This window comes from Coturnix japonica, chromosome 18 (genome assembly GCF_054131305.1).
Source record: "Coturnix japonica strain WE chromosome 18, WE-NBRP24, whole genome shotgun sequence".
In the NCBI taxonomy this organism is placed as follows: domain Eukaryota; kingdom Metazoa; phylum Chordata; class Aves; order Galliformes; family Phasianidae; genus Coturnix; species Coturnix japonica.
Genome location: NC_140680.1, coordinates 4,841,114 through 4,864,362, shown reverse-complemented (window position 1 = coordinate 4,864,362; position 23,249 = coordinate 4,841,114). Strand labels below are relative to the sequence as shown.

Sequence of the window (23,249 nt, the reverse complement as noted above, 5' to 3'; positions counted from 1 at the left end):
ATTGCTGCCAATGGGAAGAGCAAAATCAGTTCATCTGGCTGAGAAGATGTGTTGTACAAGGAGAGAAAGAGTGTGCTATAGGATAATGTATTGCTGCGAGGTCTGAGCTCATACACAGGGAACTCATACACAGAGGAACAGTGTGATATAGGATAATGTATTGCTGCAAGGTCTGAACTCATACACATGGAACATACATGTGAAAAGATGCACTTCAGAGCAGGATGAGCTGTGCTGAAGTTACCCATGTGAAATACAGACAGCAACATCAACGCTTGTGGCCTCTCAGACAGCCAAAAGCACTAAAATACACATGTTCCAAGCAGCCCTTGCATCACCAAGTGTGTCTCAGGATAAATACTGAGGGCAGGGCTCAGTCTTAGTGCACTTCCTTCTTTTTATTCTCAAGTTGCCTTGCAATATCTATTAAGGGGGAAAATAAATGTTCCTCTTGCTTCTGTTTGCTATTTCAATGCCAGCTACTTCCAGCTCAGGGTAATACAGTGACACATCCTTCCAGTCTCTCAGAAAAAAAAGCAGGTGGAGGTCTTCATATAACTGCAGTCTATTTCAGCATATTTATCCTCACGGGAACCTGAAGATTTCACAGTCTGCTAGACCAGAACTTGCTGGCTGTAAAATAAACTGCTTCGCAGAGCCGTTCTTTATTAGGTATCTATCACTAACCTGATCTAATAATTCTTTGTGGGAGCTGCAATGAAGTGAGAAACAATGTTTCATACACCCATCAGCACCGAGGCAGCTTTAGTGCCTTTGAAGCAGCGATAGCCTGCTCATCCGAGTCAGCCTCTAATGAAATTAAGGGAACATGCACAGGCCCTTAAATCTTACCTGGAACAGCTCTACCTTCTAAAGATAGGTCTGCAGCGTAGCTGTCAGCTGGAAGTTGCTGTTCTAATGGCATCATTCACGGTTCTTGAGGCAGAAATACTATTCTCCAAAGAGTATGTGCTGCAAAAGATGTCCCGAGATGGCCTTTTTTTTCACCTCCAGTCAGAAATCAGATTGTTCCCATTTTCTCTGTGTTGGAAGCCCATGGAAACACAGCACCCAGATTCTCACTCTCATCACCGTTTCTGTGATGGCATATACTGAGTTGAAGGTGGCACTGCTATGGTGCATAAAGTCCCACAGCTATAGGCATGTACTGCCCCCTTCTCCTCCCCCCCCCATCCATTTTATTTCACTGTTTTTCAGTTTTACCCCATGAAGTCATATAAAAATGAGCGCTGGGAAGACCGTGAAAGAAATAAGGTGGTGACACCTATAGATGCTTCTCAGTGGGGCTGAAGGAGAGCACTGTGTCGTGTGGCAGGAATCCTATGGTATAGAAACACCAGACCAGGTAACGAAGCTACTTCTATGAAGTAGAGAGAAGGAAAATCCATCACCAGAGCAAAACAGTCAGGGACAGTCATTTCTGCATACACAGATTCAGAAAACACATTAAAAATTTATTTTAAATATATTATAAAAGGAAGTCCATTCAACTTTAAAAACACTAGGCATTCTATCAATGATTCCCAGTTTATGAAAGCTACTACATTAAAGTGCTACAAGTCCTTTACCACCCCCAGATATTAGGCTGTTGGTCCTAATATGCACAAAATAAATATACACTGATTCAAGAGGCACCATCCAGTTTTACAGATAAAAATGCATGCAGTACAAGGTATAGACAAACTTAGATCTTATCACCACCATTCTGAAGAATGCCTTTTAAAACCAATTCTCTTCTCTGCCCTACAGACTAAAGCTCTTTGTTGCTTTTATCACAAGGGTAAATACTCGCATCTTTTAGCTTGATCAGGTCTTTTTCTTTTTAAAGCCTGAACTTCTCTTGTGGTTGACAGTCTCATTTGCTTGCTCTCTAATTAGGATTAAAACTTTTTTCCAAGAGCTGAACTAGTAGCTTCAAGAGCACACAGATCCAGCGTCTTTAAATAAGACTGCTGGAATCACTGAAGTCCTTTGGGTAATACAGAGGTATCAAGAAAGCTCAAATGCAGGGAGCATAATCAAGTAGCAGAAGCAGAGTTTAAAAAGAAAATAGCCATAGGGTTTTAATGAGGATTTCTGTAATATATCATTGCCCAGCTTCATACGCAGATCTCCAAGTTAAAGTGTGATGCTACAGAGGAGCTATCTGAACACCTGCTAGGGTAGAAAAACAAAGCACTTAAAGCTAAATCTTACACAGGTTAGGAAATTCCAGCACACAGACACACCTTGCTTAGGTAAGTCAAGTCTATTGCTTGAATCAAGCCAAATCAAACCTATTCCTTGATCCACTGAGAAATGGAGCAGGACCTCATGGTGCTCCTGACTCCCAGTCTGGCTCCCCTTTTACTGTGTACATCCTGTGAAGGGCCTTTTTAACCCGTCTCCACAGATCCTGACAGTAACCTAATGTTATTCATCATTTTGACAATAGTTTGCTAACTATTAAAGAAGCTGGTCTTGCTAAGTAACTGTTCAAACAAATCTACCTTGCTGCTCCTCAGGTAAGGACCACTTAGGCACTATCAGGCTCCTTTGTCACAAGTGCTTGGAAACACAGTAGGTGATTAGGAACTTGAACCACAGCAGCTGGGAACGGATAGCACACTTGGATCCCCTGCTAGCAAAGCCAGACTGTTTCACACAATTTTAACAGCACTCTTTTGACTGAAAGAAAACATTGCAGGCTGACTGCTAGAGGCTGTCTGTTCTCTCAGTCAAAATATTCAAGTGTCTGTTCGTATCTTGAAAGAATTTTAAATAAAGGCTTCTCCCTTTTTACGCCCAGCACTTATGCAATTGCCCAATACAACTTTTAAGAGATCTCCCTCATCTCCCCTCAGTGATGCAAGCCATTAGAGCTACTATAATGATCCTACTATAAGAACAATATGTTCTTGCAGTACTGGTTGCTGGTGGTGCTTGTTTGAGTTCAGTACACTGATGTCTCAGTGCAGCACGGAGGAGGAAAGTTTGCTGCCTGGATCTTTCCAGTACAGGAAAGCAAAGTGCTGTGGACAGAGGTTTACAGAAAAGCAAACCAGGAAGAAAGTTTAGGGGAGAAATTGCTTTCTTGCTACTTCTGTATTAGATTTGAACATATACTTTCAAAGTTTCTCAGCCATTGAAAGTATCAACTTTCTGTAGGATGCTTCTGCTACAGATCTGATAAGCCCTCGGGACTATTTGTGATTTCCAATTTGGATACTTAGAACATGAAATTCAGGACCTCACATGCCAGTGAACCTCATCAGTCTTCACCACGAACAACCAACAGCCAACCAAGAAAACCTCTGGTTTAACCTCATTCATTAGTGACAACGTCCACCCTACCCACCCCCAAGTCATTAATTGCATCGATTTAACAGAGGAAACCCAGGAGCTTCTGAATTACTGCCATCCACACTAATTTTGCACTTACACACTTAAAAATAAAATGCATACACACAAATTCTGCATGAGTCAAACTTTCTCATCCATCCTCATCCCTCCAGCCCCTTACCCCTTCTCTCTTGTCCAGCAAGGCACTAGGAAATGGTTCAAGTTTAAGCATTTGCTGTACATTTACATTTAAAAAGGCACATCTTTATTTTAAGGATGCTGTATTCCCCTTTCAGTAAGGCTCACTCTTTCTTCTACTACAATGTGAAAAACAAAGTTATACACTGAGGCATGAAAAAGGACACCTTGCATACATAAGGTCCTCCAACATTACTCTGTAGGCCTTGGAGATTAGCACCTGTATAAAACAACAAGAGCTTCAAGAGCAAATCAAAGTATAATAACACATCATAACGAACATCCAAGGATCTCACTCTTGTCTGGGATTGTGATATTTTAAAGCAGCAGAATTCATGCAGCCATGGAGTGAGGATTTGATTGAATATCTTTTAAGGAGAAAAAATGAAGAACATTTTGCACTGGATAATCACTGGTATTTAATCTCTAGTCTTGGCTTGCACGTGGATATGAAGATCTACTTATGTATTCACGCTTCAGCAATTTTGCTTACAAATAACCAGAAGTAATCGGAATAATCAACCAGTTTGCCCAGCAAAGGCCCAATTAAAGATGCAGATGGTGAAATACAGCTTCTATTTCTCAATCAGTGGATGGTTGGCTGTATTAAGTCTTCACATTAGTCAGCAAAGCCTCTAGGGTATTGAAACTTATAACTGACGTGAATAAATTAGTAGCTCAAAGCCCAGTGAGCCAGCAGGAAATGTACAGAATATGTGGGGCACATACAAGTTCAGAGCCCCAAATCTTTAGAAAACAAACGAGATCAACAATATTGAGAAGCACCCAGTGGGACCAGTCACCCTAACAGCTCCAGTTTCCACATATTGTAATTGGTTGTTGAACACAAAATACCTCAACATCCCCACGTCTACTGATGCACACTGCTACTATCTGTCCTTTCTCACTCGACTCTGTGGTAAAAGACCTGCTCATTACTGTAGTTCTTTCTGAAGCAAGAGTCCAGTAAGGCAAGCAGCTAGGACTCCAAAGCTCTCTTCACAAGTGAGTCCAAGTATGAAGCAAGCCATGCATTTTAGAAACAGAAACAAATCCTCTTGTTAGAAAACAAAAACACACAAAGCTGCAAGCAGAACGCCCTACAGTCCATGTACATCACTTGCTGATTGTGTCACAATCATTAGAAAAGTGAAAATTGCACTGATCATGGACAAACAGCTTCTTGTTCCACAGGTATTAAAACATTCATAAAGACATTTATTCAGGCCGTCTAGTGATCCACAGTCAGCACTATTAGTCTAATGAGAGCATTAATAACTTAAGGAAAGCAAGTCAGACACAAAGCACTGGAAAGCGGTTCTCTCTCCCACAGAAATGAAAAGAGATTCTAATGACAGAGATATTGCAGTTACTGAGAACATATGGTGTCAGCTCTGATTGACACTGATCTCACTTCCACAGCAATAGCGCTGCAGAACTGTCTCAGGGAAGTCTAGATCTTTCCTTTCTTCACTCCTAAAGAATTAGACACTAATACATGTGGCAAGCCCAGACCCAGCTGCAATGCAGTGCCCATTTTCTCCCTGCTCTGAGACTATACCTGGTGATTTAGTAGAGCAGGTCAGATATGGCCTCAGTTGTGAGGATATGAGAGTTGGAAATGACTTTGAACCTCATAGTTAGCATAACAGACAGAGCTAGGGAGGCAGCTAGTTCTGCCCTATGCTGCTTAAGCAGCAGGTTTCCAGTCACTGGAAACTGTACAGTTCTGTGGATGTTGGGAAAGAAAGGGAGAGTGCATTCCCACAAGCCTAGAACACCACTGACCACAGGACTCATGATTAGAATAAACTACAAATGGATAAAAACCAACGGCTAATCCCAGCCCTGACTTAATTATTCTGAATTAATCTTCTCACACCAACAGTGAGTTAATCTCTAAAGGAAAAACAAAAGCTGCCTTCGCGTTTAGCTCTAAGAAACGCTACAGGTGTCCATGATAAAACGATGCTGAACATAAAATGAGTTTGGTATCCAAAAATCTTAACTTGTAAGAACTGTGCTCAGTTAAAAACTCCGCTGATCTTTCACCTTGAGGATTCAACAGCGAGTGACAAATTGACTGCAAAACAAATGGACCAGAAACCCAGATTCCTCATCTCCAATAACTACAGCAATAACCCCAACACTCGGCTGCACTTCCTCCAGAGCTCTTTCCTTTATCAGAGCTATCATTTGGAAAGTAATAACAGTCAATCTGTTTGAAATACATTTTGGTTTCAGGAAAGAAAAAAAAAAAAAATTCATTTCATTTTACATTTTGATGGCCTATTTCTTTTTTATGTCTGTGACATCAGAGAATTAAATTTTGCGTTCAAGATTTTACTCAGATGGAATTTGGAAGATAAAGCACATATTTGGGAATGCTTCAGCAGGTGGTATAGCAGCTACATAAAGTACTGTATTTGAGGGTCCAAGAGAATAAAATCATTTAACACCAGACCCACAAGGGAAATAGAGCAGGTAAAAAAGAAAAGTAGTTTGAATCACATTCAGACTCCTCTGAAAACAGAGTTTTTGTTCTCATCTCAGCACAGAAGCGGCTCTGGCAAAGCCTTTAGAACTCCGCCATTACCAGAAGAGAAGGATGCAGCATCTTCACAATAAAGACTGGCCTGCTAGTTTACCTTCTCCTGAGATTCTCCCTTTTACCTTCATTAACTGTTTAAAAAAAAAAAAAAAAAAAAAGTATTCTTAAAAAAATTTTTGTAACCCTCCCCAGTAAAAACTATAATTGTAAAATATATATATAATATATATATATATATTCTCAGTCTTTTAAAGATCAAGATTTCTGTTAAATTTTTCCAAGACGGTTGAGTTTGTATGTTCAAATATCCACTGCTGCGTTGGAGATGATGGATTGCAGCTGTTCATAAAGATCTTTCGGTCACTCTCACTGCAGTCCATACAGCTGCTGCTTACCGGATGGTAAAGGGTCTTGTCCTGGAGAAGATACATTTTGTGAGGTTGCTAAGCAGAGAAGCACAGCTCATTTAAAACCAACAGAAACGAGACTTAAAAAGCAAGGTGAGACACTTCATCACTTGAATGTAACCCAATAAAATCTTCTGAGCTTTAATGTTTAGCAAGCAGTACCTCCGTTTCCACCCCATGCAATGGTATCGAGCCCAATCCTATCAATTGCACTGGGAAGCTCAAAACCTATTTCTGAAGGCAGGTCCTGCAGTCTCCAGGCTCATATCCTGTTTCAGTCACTCCGCAGCACTGTGTATAAGGACTGCAAGGACTGAGACACGTCATTTAATCGGGAACTTACCTATTTGAAACAAAAGCACTGCTTAATAGGAAGTCGAATAAATCCTTATCTACTTTTGGCATGACCTTCTAGTGTTTACATCAAACCAATAAGCTCAGCACACCTCTCTGCAAACAGGTTTTGCAAGGGCGTTACATTATCTCATTTCCAGCAGCAGACAGGACTGCAAGAACAACATCCTTCTGCTTAGCAAGCCCTGGAGAAGAACTTACCATCTCTAACCAGTGAAGAAGGGAAGCAACATCTTTCTAATGAAGGGTAATTAGTGGTACAACCACACCAGATAAAGAGACAACTAAGACATGGGTGGTGACATTTTAAAGAGACTTAGGTGACCATAAGCAACTTGAGACCTTATACATACATGCATGCACACACACACACACTCACTTTTCGGTATCTCCAGAGCTGGTTTCCCTTCATTCCATGACAGTCATAGAGGGTCACAGGGCTGCTGTGGGAAATGGCATCAAAACAAAACTTCTTGGTGTGCTGAGGATCCCCAGGACGGATGTCTTCTCTCCAGCTAAATGTGAATACCTGCTAGGACAAAAAGGATCCTCAGGATGGTACCGGACACAGTCCTTTCACCAGAGGAATGGCATTCCCTTCTTCACCCACAGGGTGGGGATTGCTTCAAGAAAGGATAAAACTATCCTAGAGAAAAACTGCTTCTACCTCTGGGGACAGGGACTGCTGATGAGGGGAGTCTATAGCAGCTACCACGTGGACTGCCACACAGCATGCTAAATGAGTCTGTGCTGCTGCAAACTGCCATGCTAGTTAGCTTGGGTACTAATGGCAGACTTGAATGTCTCTGCATTGCAGACATACATCAAGGATTAAGTAAGCAGCTGACCAATTACAGCACTACACAGCTAGCAAAAACAGGGAAGAGCTACAGGAGCCCTGAGTTAACGCTGGCAGTAAATATTCAATGCACAGTCTGCAGTCACCTTGAGAATAGTTTGTCCCATGCCTTATGACACAAGAAAACAGGAGGTTTACAGCTCCCCACCCCACTCCACTTTATTGTCAGAAGGGTAAACACCAGGGCAATGCTTCCCGGTGCTCCCTATAGACCTTGTAAAGATCTGTCAGCCTTCCTAGACCTCTTTGTTGGGATGAAGTAAAAGAAGGGATAGACTACAGGAAAGAAAGAGGGTTTTATCTCCAGTAACTAGGCATAACCTACCAATGCCTGGCCAAATCATAGCTTTAACAAGACCTGCTGGATGCCAGCATATCCCTTCTATGTGGCGCTGCATAGATATGGGCCAGCACGCAATCCCTCATGGCCCCCATTGGGAAGCGGCTGTTTTGGGGCTCCTTTTAGATCCAGGTAGGGGAACAGGCTTTTCCTCAGAGAGATCTCATGGAACGCTAAGATAAACCAGTAATGAGTGGAGTGCTAATATTTGATGCAGCGTGGCCAAAAACTTCTGCACAAAGCAGCTTTGTTCCCATGTCCCTTTAGACCTCTCTTGTGAGAGAAATTACCATAATCATTGAGGTTCAAGGCTACTCAAAAGTCCAAAACACATTCTCCTCCTAAACATAAGCCAACACTAATTGTTGAAGATCCTCCTGACACAACAGAGGCTTAGTTTTGGACTGTGTCTGAGTAAATTGGTTTCCAGTTTTCATGCATCAAAATTGATAGGCAGCAACCCATTATCTCCCACTGAAGCCACTGCCCTGAAGAGTTACACATGGCTCAGTAATAAAGGCATTGTTTTCTTGATCTTTTCTCAGCCCAGTTGCTATAGTTTAGACAAACTAATATTTCCCTCCCTTCTCTTACAATAAAGCTGTCGTTTCTGGTGCTTTATACGATGAGAGGGTGAATCTATAGCCTGGACGGTTTCATCTCTCTCCAGCAGTGGTTGGGTGTTTATAATGCATTTGCCTCCTGTCAGAAGGATGATAGTAAGTGGTTATTGAATGCTTCTGCAGGCTCATTAATATGCATGACGCTCCTCTATCACTTCTTTCAGCACAACCTTTGAAGTTAATATTCACTTTGTTACATATTACAGCTGCCTTGTTACTGGTTTCTTTTATTATTTTGGCGTATTGTTTTTCTGCTGCTTTCTTTTGTTCACCCTGAGAACTTCAAAGCAGAGGTAAAAGCTCTGCATGAAGGCTGCCAGACTGCAGATCCTGCCGCAAGCACGTCACATCCTGCAGCCAAGCCCATCAAATGCAATGTGCACGTGAGCCTTGGGGTGCACAGCACTCTCCCTTCACCTGACGGTTCTACAACAGCCTTGCTTCGCATTTACCTGTTCCTGCAACTCCTCCTCCCCAGATTTATTTAGGAGCAGGTGAGTGATCAGAGGGATCGTTACCTGCACGTTGTTCCATGCTGCCTCTCCTCTGTCCTTCACGCAGCTTTCCAGCCTCAGCGGGGATCCCAGAGATCCATGTTTAGTGTCAACACACAGCCCAGTTCCTACATTGCGTATCTGAAATATTAAATTAGTGTTCAAGTGACAGCCAACAGGAAAGAAGCCTTAAACTGCTTCAAATAACAGCAGCATTTGGATGAATACAGTTTTGAGATTTCTCACTTAACTACATATCTGAGCTGGCAGGTAACAGCTAGAAGAAAGTACAGACTCCAGATGGGACCCATCAGGAGCCAGCTGTAAAATAACCTGCAGGACACAGCAAAAACCATCAGCTATACAACTGCAGAGCTCGCTGTTGTTATAAGTAACAATTCAGTACCTCACCACTGGAGCAACTCTTTGAAAACAAAGATGTCCTTCCTGGTTTGCAGATGTGGAAATGAAGGTGCTGAGTAGCTCAGAACAGTTGTACAGCTCTTTGGAAATATAAGATTCCTACTATTGCTCAGCTGTCCCTCTTTCTAGCCCACCCCACTGACATGTTCTGCCTTTGACTAGATACGCAGCATGCAGACCAAGCCAAGTCCCTTTTTCGTTTTGTTTGTATTTGCGCTCTAATAGAAGCTGCTGCTTAACTGCTCTCATCAACCAAACCTACATATCAGTATGGGAATTCTGGTCTTTGAAACATATCAAGCAGGATCTTTAAATACTTGCTCGCCACTTCCAACAAACCAGTACTGGAGCACAGGGCTAAGGCAACTTTTATGTCCTAAATTGAGCATATTTGCCCACTGCAGGTTTCAGAGCACAAACTTGCCTCTCCCCAGGCAGCTGCAGGAGGCTCCACTGGTGGATAAAACTTGGGCAAGTCCCATGCAACCTCACTCATGAACCACTTGAAGCTCTTGCAGTTGAGGCTGTTACGGAGTTCCTTCTGAGCTGTGACGTCCCCTGCAGAAAGATGCCGGTACTCCGGTCTGCGCTGGTAGATGTACTCTGCGTACTCGTCCATCCACACCTCAGCCACCCGCTTCAGATTCTGTGTGAGTAATTGCCATGTGTGAAAATGAAGGGGAGAAACATATGAGAACTCTCTGCACAAACTACTGCCATTAGCATTCAGCACAGCTCTCCTGGTTTAGCTCAGAAAGGATTTTCATTCACATCCACTCTCTCTCTCCGGCTTTAGGACAAAGATTATTTTTATTATTCTCCAGTTCCAAGGGATTTTTAGAAAGATATTTTCAGCTGAGGTCAAAAAAGAATCCTGGCACTTAGCCATTATATCTGGTTCCTTTGTGGCTTAGGAAAACAACATTAATCAAAAGTTGTTTTCTTATTTTGTTCCAAAAAAGAAGCGAGTCAGAGAATGATGCTGGTAAATTCCACTGGCCATTCAAAGGTCCCTGACAAATTGTTCTTTCTTAAATCTTCCCCGTTACATTTTATATTCACCTAACAACCAGATTTGCACCGCTCCCTAATAGAAGGCTTCAGTTCTCAGTATTCTTTCTTACCACTATTTTCTGGTTTTGTGGCTTAAAAAACTGTTTAACAGAAACTCCGAAATACAGGAGGAATACGCATCTTTCAGGTGACATGGGCGTTCATCTCAATATGACTTTAATAAGTCATAAGACATAGCCTCTTCTCTGCACCTGCCCACCACTGCCTTCCAGCACTGTGAGGGTATACAAGACTCAAACACTGAACCAAAAGGAATACAGCTCCTTCCTGAAGGGATGGCACAGATAGGAGAGTGCTCTGTTCCTCTGGTAGGTCATTTCTGAGCTGAGCAATAAATCCAAATCTCTAACTAGGATGATGTTATTAAACTGAAAAAACACTGCAGCACTTTGCAAGCCTTAAGACTGCAGAGCAGCAGGGCACTTTTTGTGGTTTGTAGCTTTGCAGCCTTCCTGCTCCTATGATTTTTTTCTCCCACCAGAGGGCAATGCAATTCCTTCTCAATTTGTGAAATTAATTGGACAAAGCCAGTGCACAACAAGCAAAGGCTCTTTTCTCTTTGGGCTACACTAGATTAAGAAATAAGATGCCACAGAACTTTGTATTGTGGAGAATTACAGCTTGCTCATTTAGTGGCTTGTGATGCTTGAAACGCAGAGGTCTTTCAATCACCAAAACACAATCAGCACTCTGAAGCGTGCTGCTCTTTGAGAACACAACTGAAATGACTGAAGTATTATACAAATAAAAATGGTATCTTGTTTTTTTAAATTGGTGATTCCATACCTTGTGCCTGACTGCAAAGCTCCTTCTCACCATCTAGTAATGGATGGTATTTTAAGCATGACCCCTGTACAAGTACAGCTCGAGCATTACAAGCCTAAAATTGCCTCTACAAATGTGGCATAGTCACACTGTGGTCAGACACCCTTCATAGCTTAAGAGGTAAAGAAAACAGAACTTTGCTTTTCAAAACCTTCCCGCAAGTGTCTGAGCATGTGCAGGATGAGGGGAACATCATTGCCACTTACTCTTGCCAGGCTGACTCCTGTTGGAACCTTGTAAGGAACATATTTTCTGTAGATATGACCAACTCTAGAGCAAGGGATGTCCTCCATACGACCCCCACACATCCACACCTGTGAAACAGCAGAGATACAGATTCACTCTTGGTTATATGGAGGAAGAAACAAGACTTCAAGTTATGAAGATGCTTAATGCAGAACTTTATCATTATTTTTACCTTACAGTACAATCTTTGAAACACCCTCCCTCTTTGTTTTAGTCTCAAATCCCTTAACTACCTGCTTAGAGCCATGCAAGCATTGATTTAGTGCAAGTACTATCAAGCCCAATGGCTGATAAACAGTTTAATTTCGCATTCCTTAGAGAGAAGAGCAGAAAGAAAAGTCCAAGCACACAGTACACTTTAAATTGCTATAACAGCAACAGTAGCCGTAACAGTTAAACTGGACTGTCATATCCTAGGGGTAGGCTGCACAGAAAAGAAGCATCTCTATAGTACCAGCCCTGTCATATACAAAATGCTCCAGGGAATACATGATCCTGTTTAGGTGTCAGAGGGCAGAAAAAGACTGCTACCTTACCCCATGGTTATCTACAAAGTCTGGGATATCACTTACACGGTTTTACTGCTGACAGGCAATCACTGGTTTTACAGCCTTACAATTAAGCAGAAATCTCTTCCTGGTGAAAACGTAATTAACCTTAAAAAAGTTGTTAGAACGCTGATGAAACACACTGCTAGGTGGTAAAGATGACTACATCGATGCTTGACTTGTGGCTACACTATGCCCCAAAGTTTCCTTCCCCATCTGGGAAGACCTCACTATGTGCCAGCAGTCACCAACAACTTTCTGTTATCCCTCATTTATAGCATGGATGGACTCACTTTGCCCAGGCAAAGGATGTTTTCTGAAACAGCTCATCTATTTTGTTAGGTTCAAGAAACATATCCCTGTGTGCTTCCCAGAGATACCTTATCAATAGTGAAAGTATCCTTCACTGCAAGACAAATGATTTTCTGAATTCCTGACATTGCCATGCCCTTCGCTTTGTCCCTAGATCTTACATTAATACCCCCAAGGCAGCAGTATTAAAGGCGGCCTGCTGGTGCTGCAAGCTGATGCAGAGCTCTTGATCTCTCCATTCACTGTGGCTAATTTGAGCCACCGCAGTTCACTGTACAATGAGCTTAGTCAACAGCTTCACATATAGCAGGCAATTCCATTAATATTCTATGGTGACAATATTAAATACTTAGCTTGGAAGAGAAATATTTGGCCAAGGCTGCTGCATAATTATTAACTCTGACACTAAAGTCCTCTGGTGTTTCAGCTCTGTCTACTGGCCCTAATAATTACAGTCATTTGCTGACTGTGTATAACTTAATGGGGGTTGGTTGCTCTCTGTTAGTGGAATATTTTTCACAGGCAACTTCTAAAGTTCAAGGTACTTAATTACATGCCATTACAGTGAAAGAGAGACAAGAAGTTGACAAACACTCCTTCTACAGAATTTCATTCCTTTTGTCCCTGCTGTGTCTTGAGGGTCTGGTAAAGAAGAGATGAAGATGAAAAAGAAACTTCTTTCAGGTTCTGTGAAGTTTACAGCGGGATCAGAAACACTTCCTGATCCACAGCTGCTGTGCTTTTCATTACAAAGGGCCACAATATGATTTCTTCTTCTAGGAAATTAATAGAATGAGAAAGCAAGAATTTGGAGATGTCTTGTGCTTCTATGACAAAAATGGTTTGTACTAAGTTGTAAGAGCTGCAGAATGTGTTTCCAGAACCTGGGAACTATTAAATCTGCAGGAACAGCAGAAGAAGCCTAGAACTTAGCTGCATAAGCAGAAACACTCCCCAACAACCTGTATTTTTACACTGTACGCTGCACTCAGCATGAAGAAAGTCCTATTGGTTCAAAAGTAGCTGCATTTTAGCATAATGCATGCCCGAATGAAAACACCAGCTTGTTGTCCTTGCCCAAACAATGCCTTAAGAAAAGGCTTTTAGTTGGGCCATTGTGAATACACATCTCCCCTGCAAACACAACTGCTTTAAGTAACAGCAGAAAGTGACTTCCACAGTCAAAATGCAGCTAGAGGGAAGAGCTCTATCCTTGCACTGCAGGTCTTGTGGTGCAACACAGACAGCACTCATCTATAAAGGAATACGGGAAGCTGGGCAGAATGGTGAGACATTGGGCCAGGAGCTCCTCACTGACTCTCCATAAGACGCTACGTAAACACATGCAATGATTTGTTAAGTAAAGCTACTGAATAGGTAAAGTCTGAAATCAGTTCTACAGTTGTTTTTCTAATCATGATTTAAACTATCAGCTCCCCAGTGATGCTGTACCAATGCAGCACGGAGCCAATGGCAAGCTTCCCAATTCCTGCCAGCAGACCTCAGCAACCCTTCCAAAGTACTTTGCCAGCTCAGTGCTTTACTATTGTCTCGTGCTGCAAGTGACAGCACGCTTGTGGTACAAATCTAATTTTAAAAGCACAGTCTCCATTCATTCATTGCTGCTTTGATTTATTTTATTAGTGAGCTTCTTTGTGTGGTGACAGAACTCATTACAACCTCCATAAAGATAATTACCAGTCCTTATCTATAAAAACGGCAGAAAGGAGAGGGGGAAAGTGTGAGATGTGCATCAGTAAAACACTGCAAACAAAAGCATTAGGAAGTTGGAGCTAAAGGTCAGAGAAATCGCATCCAAGGGTCTGTCAAGGAATAACTGCAAGGGAAGCAAACCCAAAATAGCTGTGTGCTGAGAGCAGACTTCCACTCAGTTGGCAGTATTTGGTTGTTTTGGAACAAGGGTACAGTTCACAGGCATGACACATCAGAACTTGCACTGCTAAAAATACAGCATTGCTGAACAGCTGAAGCAGCGCTGTTCTGTGGGGAGCACCACAGTGACACCGACTGTCACTTTCTGCTGCCTTCTCCCGTGGCCAAGGAGCCAGCTTTGTTTTTTGGGTGCTGTTTTACAAAGGGGTGAGCGAGTGACTCACCTCTCCAGTTGATACGACAGTAAACATCAGAGCCTGGACCTGACGCACTTAATTTCCAACAGCCATTTAGTAGAATGTTGTTAAGAGCAAGAATCAGAGCTGGTCAGTCAGGCAGGGCTCTATAAAATGACCTGATCAGATCTCATTAGGAGAAAACAGGAAATTTCTCTTCCTCCTCAGGCACGATTTTACCAATCTACATTCTGAGTTTGGAATCCAGCAGCTGACAGCTCTGCTGGAATTGGCTGAAAACCGGGCTGTACCGAGGTCGATGGGAACACTGCAACAGAGTTTTCTGAGGCCACAGTCTCACCCTAATCATAAAATCATATACAGAAGAAGTAAAATAACAGCACAGGTGATATTGTTTCTGTCTTCCTGGCAGCCTGGAGAGCTATAACTCCATATTCATAGAATGACTCAAGAGCCTTTGACTTAGCTAGTGTGCTATGAAAGCAAGAGATAATATGCCACCTATTCTCTGCATGGGAACGTTATGCTGATCCAATTCCCGTTCTGCCATTTCAGAAAACAATGTCACATAAGAGAGCTGAACCTCTCCTCAAAAACACACAATACAATACCACAGTTGGTGTGAGAGCACAAATTATCTGGGTGTACAAGGTTTATGCTTCCCAAGACAGGAATAAAACAAAACAAAAACCACACAAAAGAATGAGCCAAGCCTTGAAAAGAAAGCTGCTTCTGCAAGAAACAGCAAAAATAAAGATCACGGGGTGCACCAACAGAGAGAAGCTGGCTGGTTGTCTGAGCACACACTGAAAGGTGGGAAGAAAAGGGCACAGTGGATGAGTCCAGGGGGTTCTCTGCATGTCAAGGTAAGCGAGAGGATGAAAGCGAGGGCAAATAGTAACTCAGGAAAACATTAATTCTCTGTACTGCAAACATCAGCTGCCATTGTAGCTGGGAATGACTGCTCTACAAAAGACTGAGGTGGCTAGAAAGGAGCTGGGATCTGTGTATGTGCAAATCTCTTGCACAATACAGACCAGCACAGCTCCTCATCTCCATGACCATTACAGAGTAATACAGCAGACTGCACTTTCCAATAGTCACATTTCACAGGGGGTCAGTGAGTGGGTGCACTCATTTTCCTGCTGGTGCAAGAGTACACTGATATTTGACCCAAGCACACAGCAGGAACTGAGACCAAAAACTATCTGACAGTCTGAAGCTGATCGCTCTGCCAGCAGGACAGAAGAAGAGGAAAGAAGCCACCCCTTGGTGAAGCAGAGAGCCTTAGAATTAAGCAGTATAGGCTGCCTTTAAAACAAACCAACAGAACAAAACAGAATGCCAGGTCTGTTTCACTGTGGGCAAACGTGAGCTGCTCCTTCATTTCTAACCCACTAATTCCTATTTGGATGCATGGAGACTGCAAGGCGGCATTTATGGTTAGGACCCCAATTAGAAAGTTGGTTTCTAATTGAAACTTTGCTTAATTCTTATTTTCATCCCCACAGTACACTTCGTTTCCTAGTGAAGTTTTTGCACACATTTAATCCAAGGAACAGGTGTTTTATTAATGGAATTTGATTCATTCCCTGCTGAAATGTTTTCTGAGGTGCAAAAGACTCATAGTTACTGTTCTGGCTTTGCCTTCAGCCTGAATATTTCTTCTCTGAAGGAAGCACAGCCAGCTGATGACAGAAATACATGCGCTCTCAAAACAGAAAGGCAAGAAGCTCCTAAATAAACTTGTTTATTTGCAGTCTCTCAGCAACAGAGCCCTCGATTTTAAAATAAATGCAGAAAACCATATAGTCTGTGTGTGGTCAAAAAAAAGAGCACATTTGAGGAGAAAAGAAATCTGCTCCTGGTGAGGTTTGAGAAGGCAGAACTGATGCAGCAGCTCAAAAACCAACAGCACAACACAGGGCTGCACCCACAACTCCCGGGCAGAGGAACGGATTCGTTGTTAAAGCCGAGCTGTACATTTGGCACAAGTCTGAATGCATTAAGCAATAAATAGTGCAAAAGGAGTTAGCCCATGTCTAAACTTAAGAGTTAAATTATTTGACAACTCAACTCAAGTACAAAATCTCAGTTTGCTTCTAAAGGTAAAACCGGAGCTCTAAGCTCACCAGGAAATGTCATGGCTTCATAAATTCTATGAACAAACCTTCTATTCTCGCAATTCCAGCAGAATTATTAAATCTATCAGCCACAGATGAATGTATCAATTTATCTTAATTTCTGAAGATACACTGAGCCTCTTTCAGCTAAAACTTCATTTTTCTGTTGCACAATGAAAGAAAAAAAGAAGGTCTTTGCAGAGATTAATTAAAGCAAATTTATCCTTCCATAAATTACCGTCTCTGGACTGAAATAAAACACAGCGTGTTTCAGAGAGGATAAGCAAACAGATGAATGAAGCAGTCTTATTTCCTGCAGATCAAGCAGCACGGCTGTCTGCTGCGGCACCAGAGACAAAGGGCTTGCCCTGCTGCTGTCATCACTCTTGGAAACCAGCATTTTCCAAAAGGGCCGAGGAAAAGAGGCTGAATACTGTCACTACCCCTCCTGCAGAGAATGAAATCGTTACTCTATTTCATTACATGCAACACAAAGCATAAATAGCTCCAGCTGGAATGGCATCCCCAAAGAGGGAGTCACTCCCCTCTTTCTGCTGCTGTTACATAGGACAAGGGACCTCCACCATGGCTTTACTACTGAATTCTGTGAGCAAACAATGGAAGAAAAAACTTTGCTGCATGGTAATACATGGTACATACGCATAGTAATATGGTTTGCTGAATATAATTTAATATGCCTTTGAATTGCACAGAGGCACTGAGATCTAAGAATCTCATTTTGTTAGAGATCACCCATGCCTGTTTGTCAGGAGACAGATGAGGAATTTCAGCTGCTGAAACTAAACTGCACACTGTGCTATCATTGCTCCTGCCTTCTGGCCCCATACCAAGGCCAACTACCTTAGTTCAGCTGCTTTCATACACTTACAAGTTTATATACTCAACTGCTGAAAGAGAAACCACACAGTGGCCCAACAGAGTTTAATGTGGAAGTCTTTACTTAATCCCCTACAGGCTACGGGAAGGATTCCCACCACTGAAGAGAAGAACAACCACGTACGTCCCTTTGGTGACCTGGGGCATCCCATCAGGCTCCCTACATGTATTTCAGAGTGTCATACTCCAAGACAACATAGGTATACCAGTGGCCTCTGTGGGTCATAGCGGCTCACTACCATTAGTGTACGCTATTGGTTATCTGGCTAACTTATTTCAGAGCCCTCAAGCAAAACAGTTTGGACAATCAGTAATAGAACTGTCCTTAAGGCAGACAGGTAATGATATGAAGCTGTTGCCAGCAGAAGTGTTATTATTGCAATTGCTGAGGATTTCTCCCAGTGTAATTAATAGGCTCCTTTCCTTGCAGCCAGGAGTCAGATGGATTGACTACAGACAGTAAACTACTCTCAGCTCTGGGAACTCAACCTCAGGATGGAGGCAGTGGACCAGGCAGACAATGAGATGCTTGGATCTCTTTCAATCAAGGAGAGCATTTCATCTTCTTGCTAGAGTGAGTGCAAAAAGCCTACCAGTAACAGATAGCTCCACACAAGCTGACTTACCCTTGCTGGGAAGAACATCTGAAGATGTGACCACAGAGCAGGGGCACCCCAGCTAATGCTCCAAAACTGACCCTCACAAATGACTGGTGTCATCATCGCTGTCTCTTCTGCACACTATCTTACTTACTCCCAGCTCTTTCACCTTTAGTTGCACGCAAAAGCAAGGACAAGATAGAACATTCACATTCTGAGCCTCAGAACAGTTCTTACTTTTCAAAACAAAAGGAATTTCCAGAGAACATAGCTCACCTTAAAGGATATTTCATACTGCTCTCCTCCCCATATCTCCAGACCTGCATCATACCCTCCCAGCTCCCAGAACCACTTTCTATCGACTGCAAACAGTCCTCCAGCCATTACAGGAGACCTTAAGGAAAAACCAGACTCCATATTACAAACATATTCAAAGACACAGATCTCCAGCTAAACATTTAAAAAACAAAGCAAGATTTACAAATATTCTTTCCATCACCCCGTATTCACGGTGCATTTGCAGTCCTTTAGGAACAAGCAATTGTTTTTGCATTAGCTATTAACTTCCCAGTTGCAAGTGGAGGACTAGACCAGGCTCCTTTCAGAACCAATAAATGCCTCCTCCAAACAGAAAGAGCTCACCATTAAGTGACAGGACAGAACCTCTCCCAGAGGAACCCACATGCTGCACTTGTGGTGTTCTCTGTCTCAGTAATACGATCAAGTCATTGAGACTGGCCTCAAAAGGTGTTTGTGGGGTTTTATTTTGCTGCAGAAGTAGAAAGGACAGCAGAACTGTCTCAATGTTGGCAAGCACAGCAACAGCAGAACATAACTTGATCACAGATTTACTTCTGCAATGCACTGCAATCATCAAAATTGCTGTAATTATTCTGCTAGGTTTTCTTCTCCCCCCACCTGGGAGTGACATATAAGCTGCCACCGGTTTGTTGTTTTTGGCAGAGCAGTAGGGATACTAAGTTATGTTTGAAAGATCTCGGTAATAAATGACCGCATTAAATGTTATACATTACAGTTTCAAATGAAATGTTAACTTCTGCTGGAATTAAGGTGGCAAAAAATAGCAATGAAAAGGAGAGTGTTCACGGCTACTACACAATGCGTTTCTTTTAAATCAGCAAAGCAAACAGCTGCCAAAAAGCAAGTAGCTCACAATCAGCTTCTGGCTTCCAGTACACCGAGGTGTAAACCAACCCCGTAACAGGGTGTTGTGTCGTTCAGCCAGCTCTTAGCACACTGCATTTCAGTCACTTACTCAAAGGGATCACTGGGATCGAGTTTCTGTAACTCAGGAGGAATAGGGATCCTCTTGTAATACATCTCCCAGTCAAAAGCACCTCGCATTGCATCTCCAGCCTGAGTCTCATATCCAAAGTGGTCATGATCAATAACATCAATCATGGGACAAACGATAGTCTTGCGGTTTCGGGCAATGCGATCTGAAGATTGGAGAAACATGTTAGAAAACCTGCACCAGTTGGTTCTTTGACCATGAAAGTACAGAAAAGAGCATCAAAATATGCAGTTGTCCAGATACAGCTTCTCTCCCTTTCTCCCCTTCATTCCCCTTTGAGCAGGTACTTCAATTTATATCAATTTATCTGGTGTTTTTGAGATAATTGAGATATCCGAGCTAAAACTATTCAGATTAAAACATCAGGCACTCATCCTATTATAAACATCAATCTGAGGCAGAATAGAAAGACGCAGCTGCACCACCACAGATACTTCAACTACCAGGTTAAAACAACAACAATCCTGTAATTACTTAGTTAGCGGTCCTCATTTTAACGAGCGACCTCAATGTGAACCCTTTCTGCACTGATTCCAATGGAGGGCAATAACCCATTGTACCACCTCGTTTTAATTGCTGTGCCAGAATCTGGCAGGAAGTGATCCAGACTAATGGCATAAGTGCTCTCAGCAGGCTCCAGAAACGCAACGCACCTCCTCCCCTCCGCCTTTTCTTCCAATCAAATAATAGATGACAGGATTAATTCCTGCATAAACATCTGGAACTTCTTAAATACTTTATTACCAAGTAGGTCTCCTGTTGGAAGTTAACTTTCAGAGCAGAGGCGACAAACGGTGTTTCGGCTTCCAATGCATGTGGAACAGAAATCCTCGCTATGCTTTAAAACTATAGCACACCACACATGTTCTCATTTAAATGGCATTTGAACTAATTCTGTCCTCTCTCCCTAGGGCTCAAAAAGCTGCAAGTGCTTTACACGCTATTGCGAAAGCAACATTATTATCATCCAACAGTCCTGCTGACAAGTCTGACTTCTTTGTTAAACCTCAGGGAGAGCTGTGACTGGTCACATGCAAAAGGGTTGTAAAGAGTTTGGTACTCCACAGGGCAAAGTTTCTTCTTTCATAGAGCATAGTATCTGACAGCTGAAGTGAACTGGATACTGCGAGACACCCACGCTAAATAACGTGGGTAGAGCAGCAGATACAACTGGGAATCCTACTGAGTCTATAGGAGGGCATAGACCACAGAAATCACACAGATGGCATCATCCCACCCTGCTGAGTGCTGCAAAAACAAACAAAAAAGGGAGCTTGCCACTTAAACAGAGACCTCCTCAAGAAGCACCTGTCTAAGGGTGGTGCTGGCCAGGGGCAAAGAAGGCACTGCCCTTGCAGTCAGTCATCCTTGGAAAGAACTGACACTGTAAAAGTGATGCCTCCTCCTTAAAGATGAAGCACTGCCTTGGAAAGGACTAATCATTTCCATAAATACATACCAGCAGCCATTACTCAAAAGAAGTATTTTCCATAGGCGTAAAGACTATGAAGTTGAACATAGTTTCACAGGAGGGAAAAAAAAAGGAAGCAACTTACAAACTGTACATAAGATCCTTTCCGAAGCATAAAGTAATTACTCTCTGCAAGCTGCTGAGAGACCACGTAATAGTTTACTCTTCTAACAAGCTGAAAGTTATTTAATGTTTAATTTAGTGAGGAAATAAAAGACAAATATGAGCTTTGCTCTTTAATTAATCAAAACTTATTACACAGGACCATTGTACAGCCTAGCACAGAAAAAAATCTTGTGGTAAAGGTTGCAAGTTGCCAATACTTTACTTCAGTGTTGTGGTTAATGGCTGTTGGTTTTTTTTCCCCCTCCTTTAAAGATATTTCACCTTCTTTTTGTTCACTTACTCTCAGTGCAAGGTGACACCAGCAGGTGGAAATAAAATACATTCAGCACCAATATACGTCACCAGCTCTACACCAGTTCAGCTATGTACAACACAACACCACCAGCTTACCTAACAGAGGTGGCAGCCAGTTCACGTTGGCCTCGCAATGGGAATCCAAGAAGGTGATAACATCTCCTATTGCCACAGAGGCCCCCAGCATCCGAGTTCTTATCAGCCCTTCCCTCTTCTTGGTTCGGAGGATTCTTACATTTGGGAACTGGGCCATATAATCTTCCAGGCGTTTCTTCAGGTGTTCTGTATGAAAAATGAGAAAATAAAACATTCACAAGTAAATTCTTAGAAGTGCAGTTCCCTTCTTTGCCAGAAAAGGATGCCTTTGGAAATAGGATCTGGATGCTCAGCAAACGTACTTTGGTTGAAATCTGAGGTTTAAACATAACTTCATAATCAGGACTACTGAAGATGCTCTCAAACTTTAGAAGTAATTAAATAAAACAAAAACAAGGAAGAACCGGGAGAAGAAGATGGAGGAGTGCAGGGTGAAAAGAGAAAGCAGCAGAGAAAGGGAAAAATGAATAAGAAGGCAGCGGACCTGTAGGAGAACTCTATCAGAACAGACTGCAAGGAGTCACAGGCATTCTGCAGAAAAACATAACGTAGCCTAGAAGAGATGCTGAACAATTCACTCTTAGGAGTAAACTGCACCCAGTGCATTTAAATTGTGATTGGCTTCTTCAGAGCACAAAACCTGCCCACCCCCTCATGCCTAAATAAAAAACAGCAAAAGCCCAGCCAGGTATCCTGCAAGGTAGGCACAGCCTCCCTGTGTATTTGGATGGCTACAGAAAATGCTTATCAGAGATATTTGCATTTAAATATGGGAATATTTATGCTACTGAATAGGGACTGGAGCCATGTTTGAAATTGTGCAGATGCTTGCGGTCACCGTGAATAACAAGAATTCAAACAGGAAGACTGCAGAGAAAGATGACTGAGTGATCAAAACAATGGGCAGCTTGTTTAGATGCTGAAATAGAAAGCTTGGTCTGCATAAAGGCTGAGGGCACACAGCTGTCTTCACATCAAAGAGAGAAACACCAAAGAAAATCCTAAAAATAGGCTGGTCTGGTTGCTAATGGGTGGATCTTAGCAGCTGAAGTTCTGACTTACTTGACAGCACAGCCCATTCCCTGTAGCCAAGGAATTTCATTAACACATTGTATTACCTGCTGCCATCAAGTGCTGATCAAGGAGATGAGCCTCTTTCAGTAAAAGCCAGTCTGTTCTATCCAAGCAATTAACTAACCTTAAATCTCATACACTAAAAGGATGCCATCATTTACAACCAAATAACCCCACAGGTTTATTTGCCTTGACCACAGGGAACTCAGCAGGAGCTGTGCTGAAGTGCAGCACGTTGTCCATGTGATGTGCATGCTGCGCTCCTCTGCTTCTGAGCAGGCATGGAAAGGCAGGGGCTGAAAAGGCAGATGGGGTGAAAGCACTCTTCATTGGGGTGCCAGGGAAGCCCAGTATTGGAATAGCTCCTCAGAAAGAGCAAAAGAGTAAATAAACGTCACCAAGTCTCAAGCTCTACTTTAGGGTTTTATCTACTGGGGGAAGAGAACAGGCAAAATCCCTATGCCTGCCATATGCTCTGCACATTCCCTTTGAAGTAATCATCACCTGCCTTCAGTGAAAGATAACCCAAATCGACTTCTTTGCTTTGGAGCTCCCCTTGCAAGCTCTT

General features: G+C 42.5%; 1 protein-coding gene across 4 annotated transcripts in view; it reads right to left on the bottom strand.

Annotated features, from left to right (window-relative positions):
* Nucleotides 1-1,454: 1,454 nt before the first annotated feature.
* Nucleotides 1,455-23,249, bottom strand: part of GALNT10 (polypeptide N-acetylgalactosaminyltransferase 10) — a 78,419-nt gene continuing 56,624 nt past the window's right edge. Inside the window, exons 5-13 of one of the 4 annotated variants that reach the window (XR_014935415.1) lie at nt 21,608-21,793; nt 19,582-19,765; nt 18,582-18,699; nt 18,333-18,474; nt 11,697-11,804; nt 10,016-10,237; nt 9,193-9,309; nt 7,232-7,381; nt 1,455-6,507 (exon numbers count right to left, since the gene is read on the bottom strand). Coding sequence is in view for 2 of the 4 variants with exons in the window: in XM_015875854.3 (XP_015731340.2) it covers nt 6,340-6,507; nt 7,232-7,384; nt 9,193-9,309; nt 10,016-10,237; nt 11,697-11,804; nt 18,582-18,699; nt 19,582-19,765; nt 21,608-21,793 (1,256 nt within the window). In the remaining 2 variants the exon portion in view is untranslated. Of the gene's footprint in view, nt 6,508-7,231; nt 7,385-9,192; nt 9,310-10,015; nt 10,238-11,696; nt 11,805-18,332; nt 18,475-18,581; nt 18,700-19,581; nt 19,766-21,607; nt 21,794-23,249 lie in introns of all 4 variants that reach the window. The other 3 variants (XM_015875854.3, XM_015875855.3, XR_014935416.1) reach the window with 3 other exon arrangements.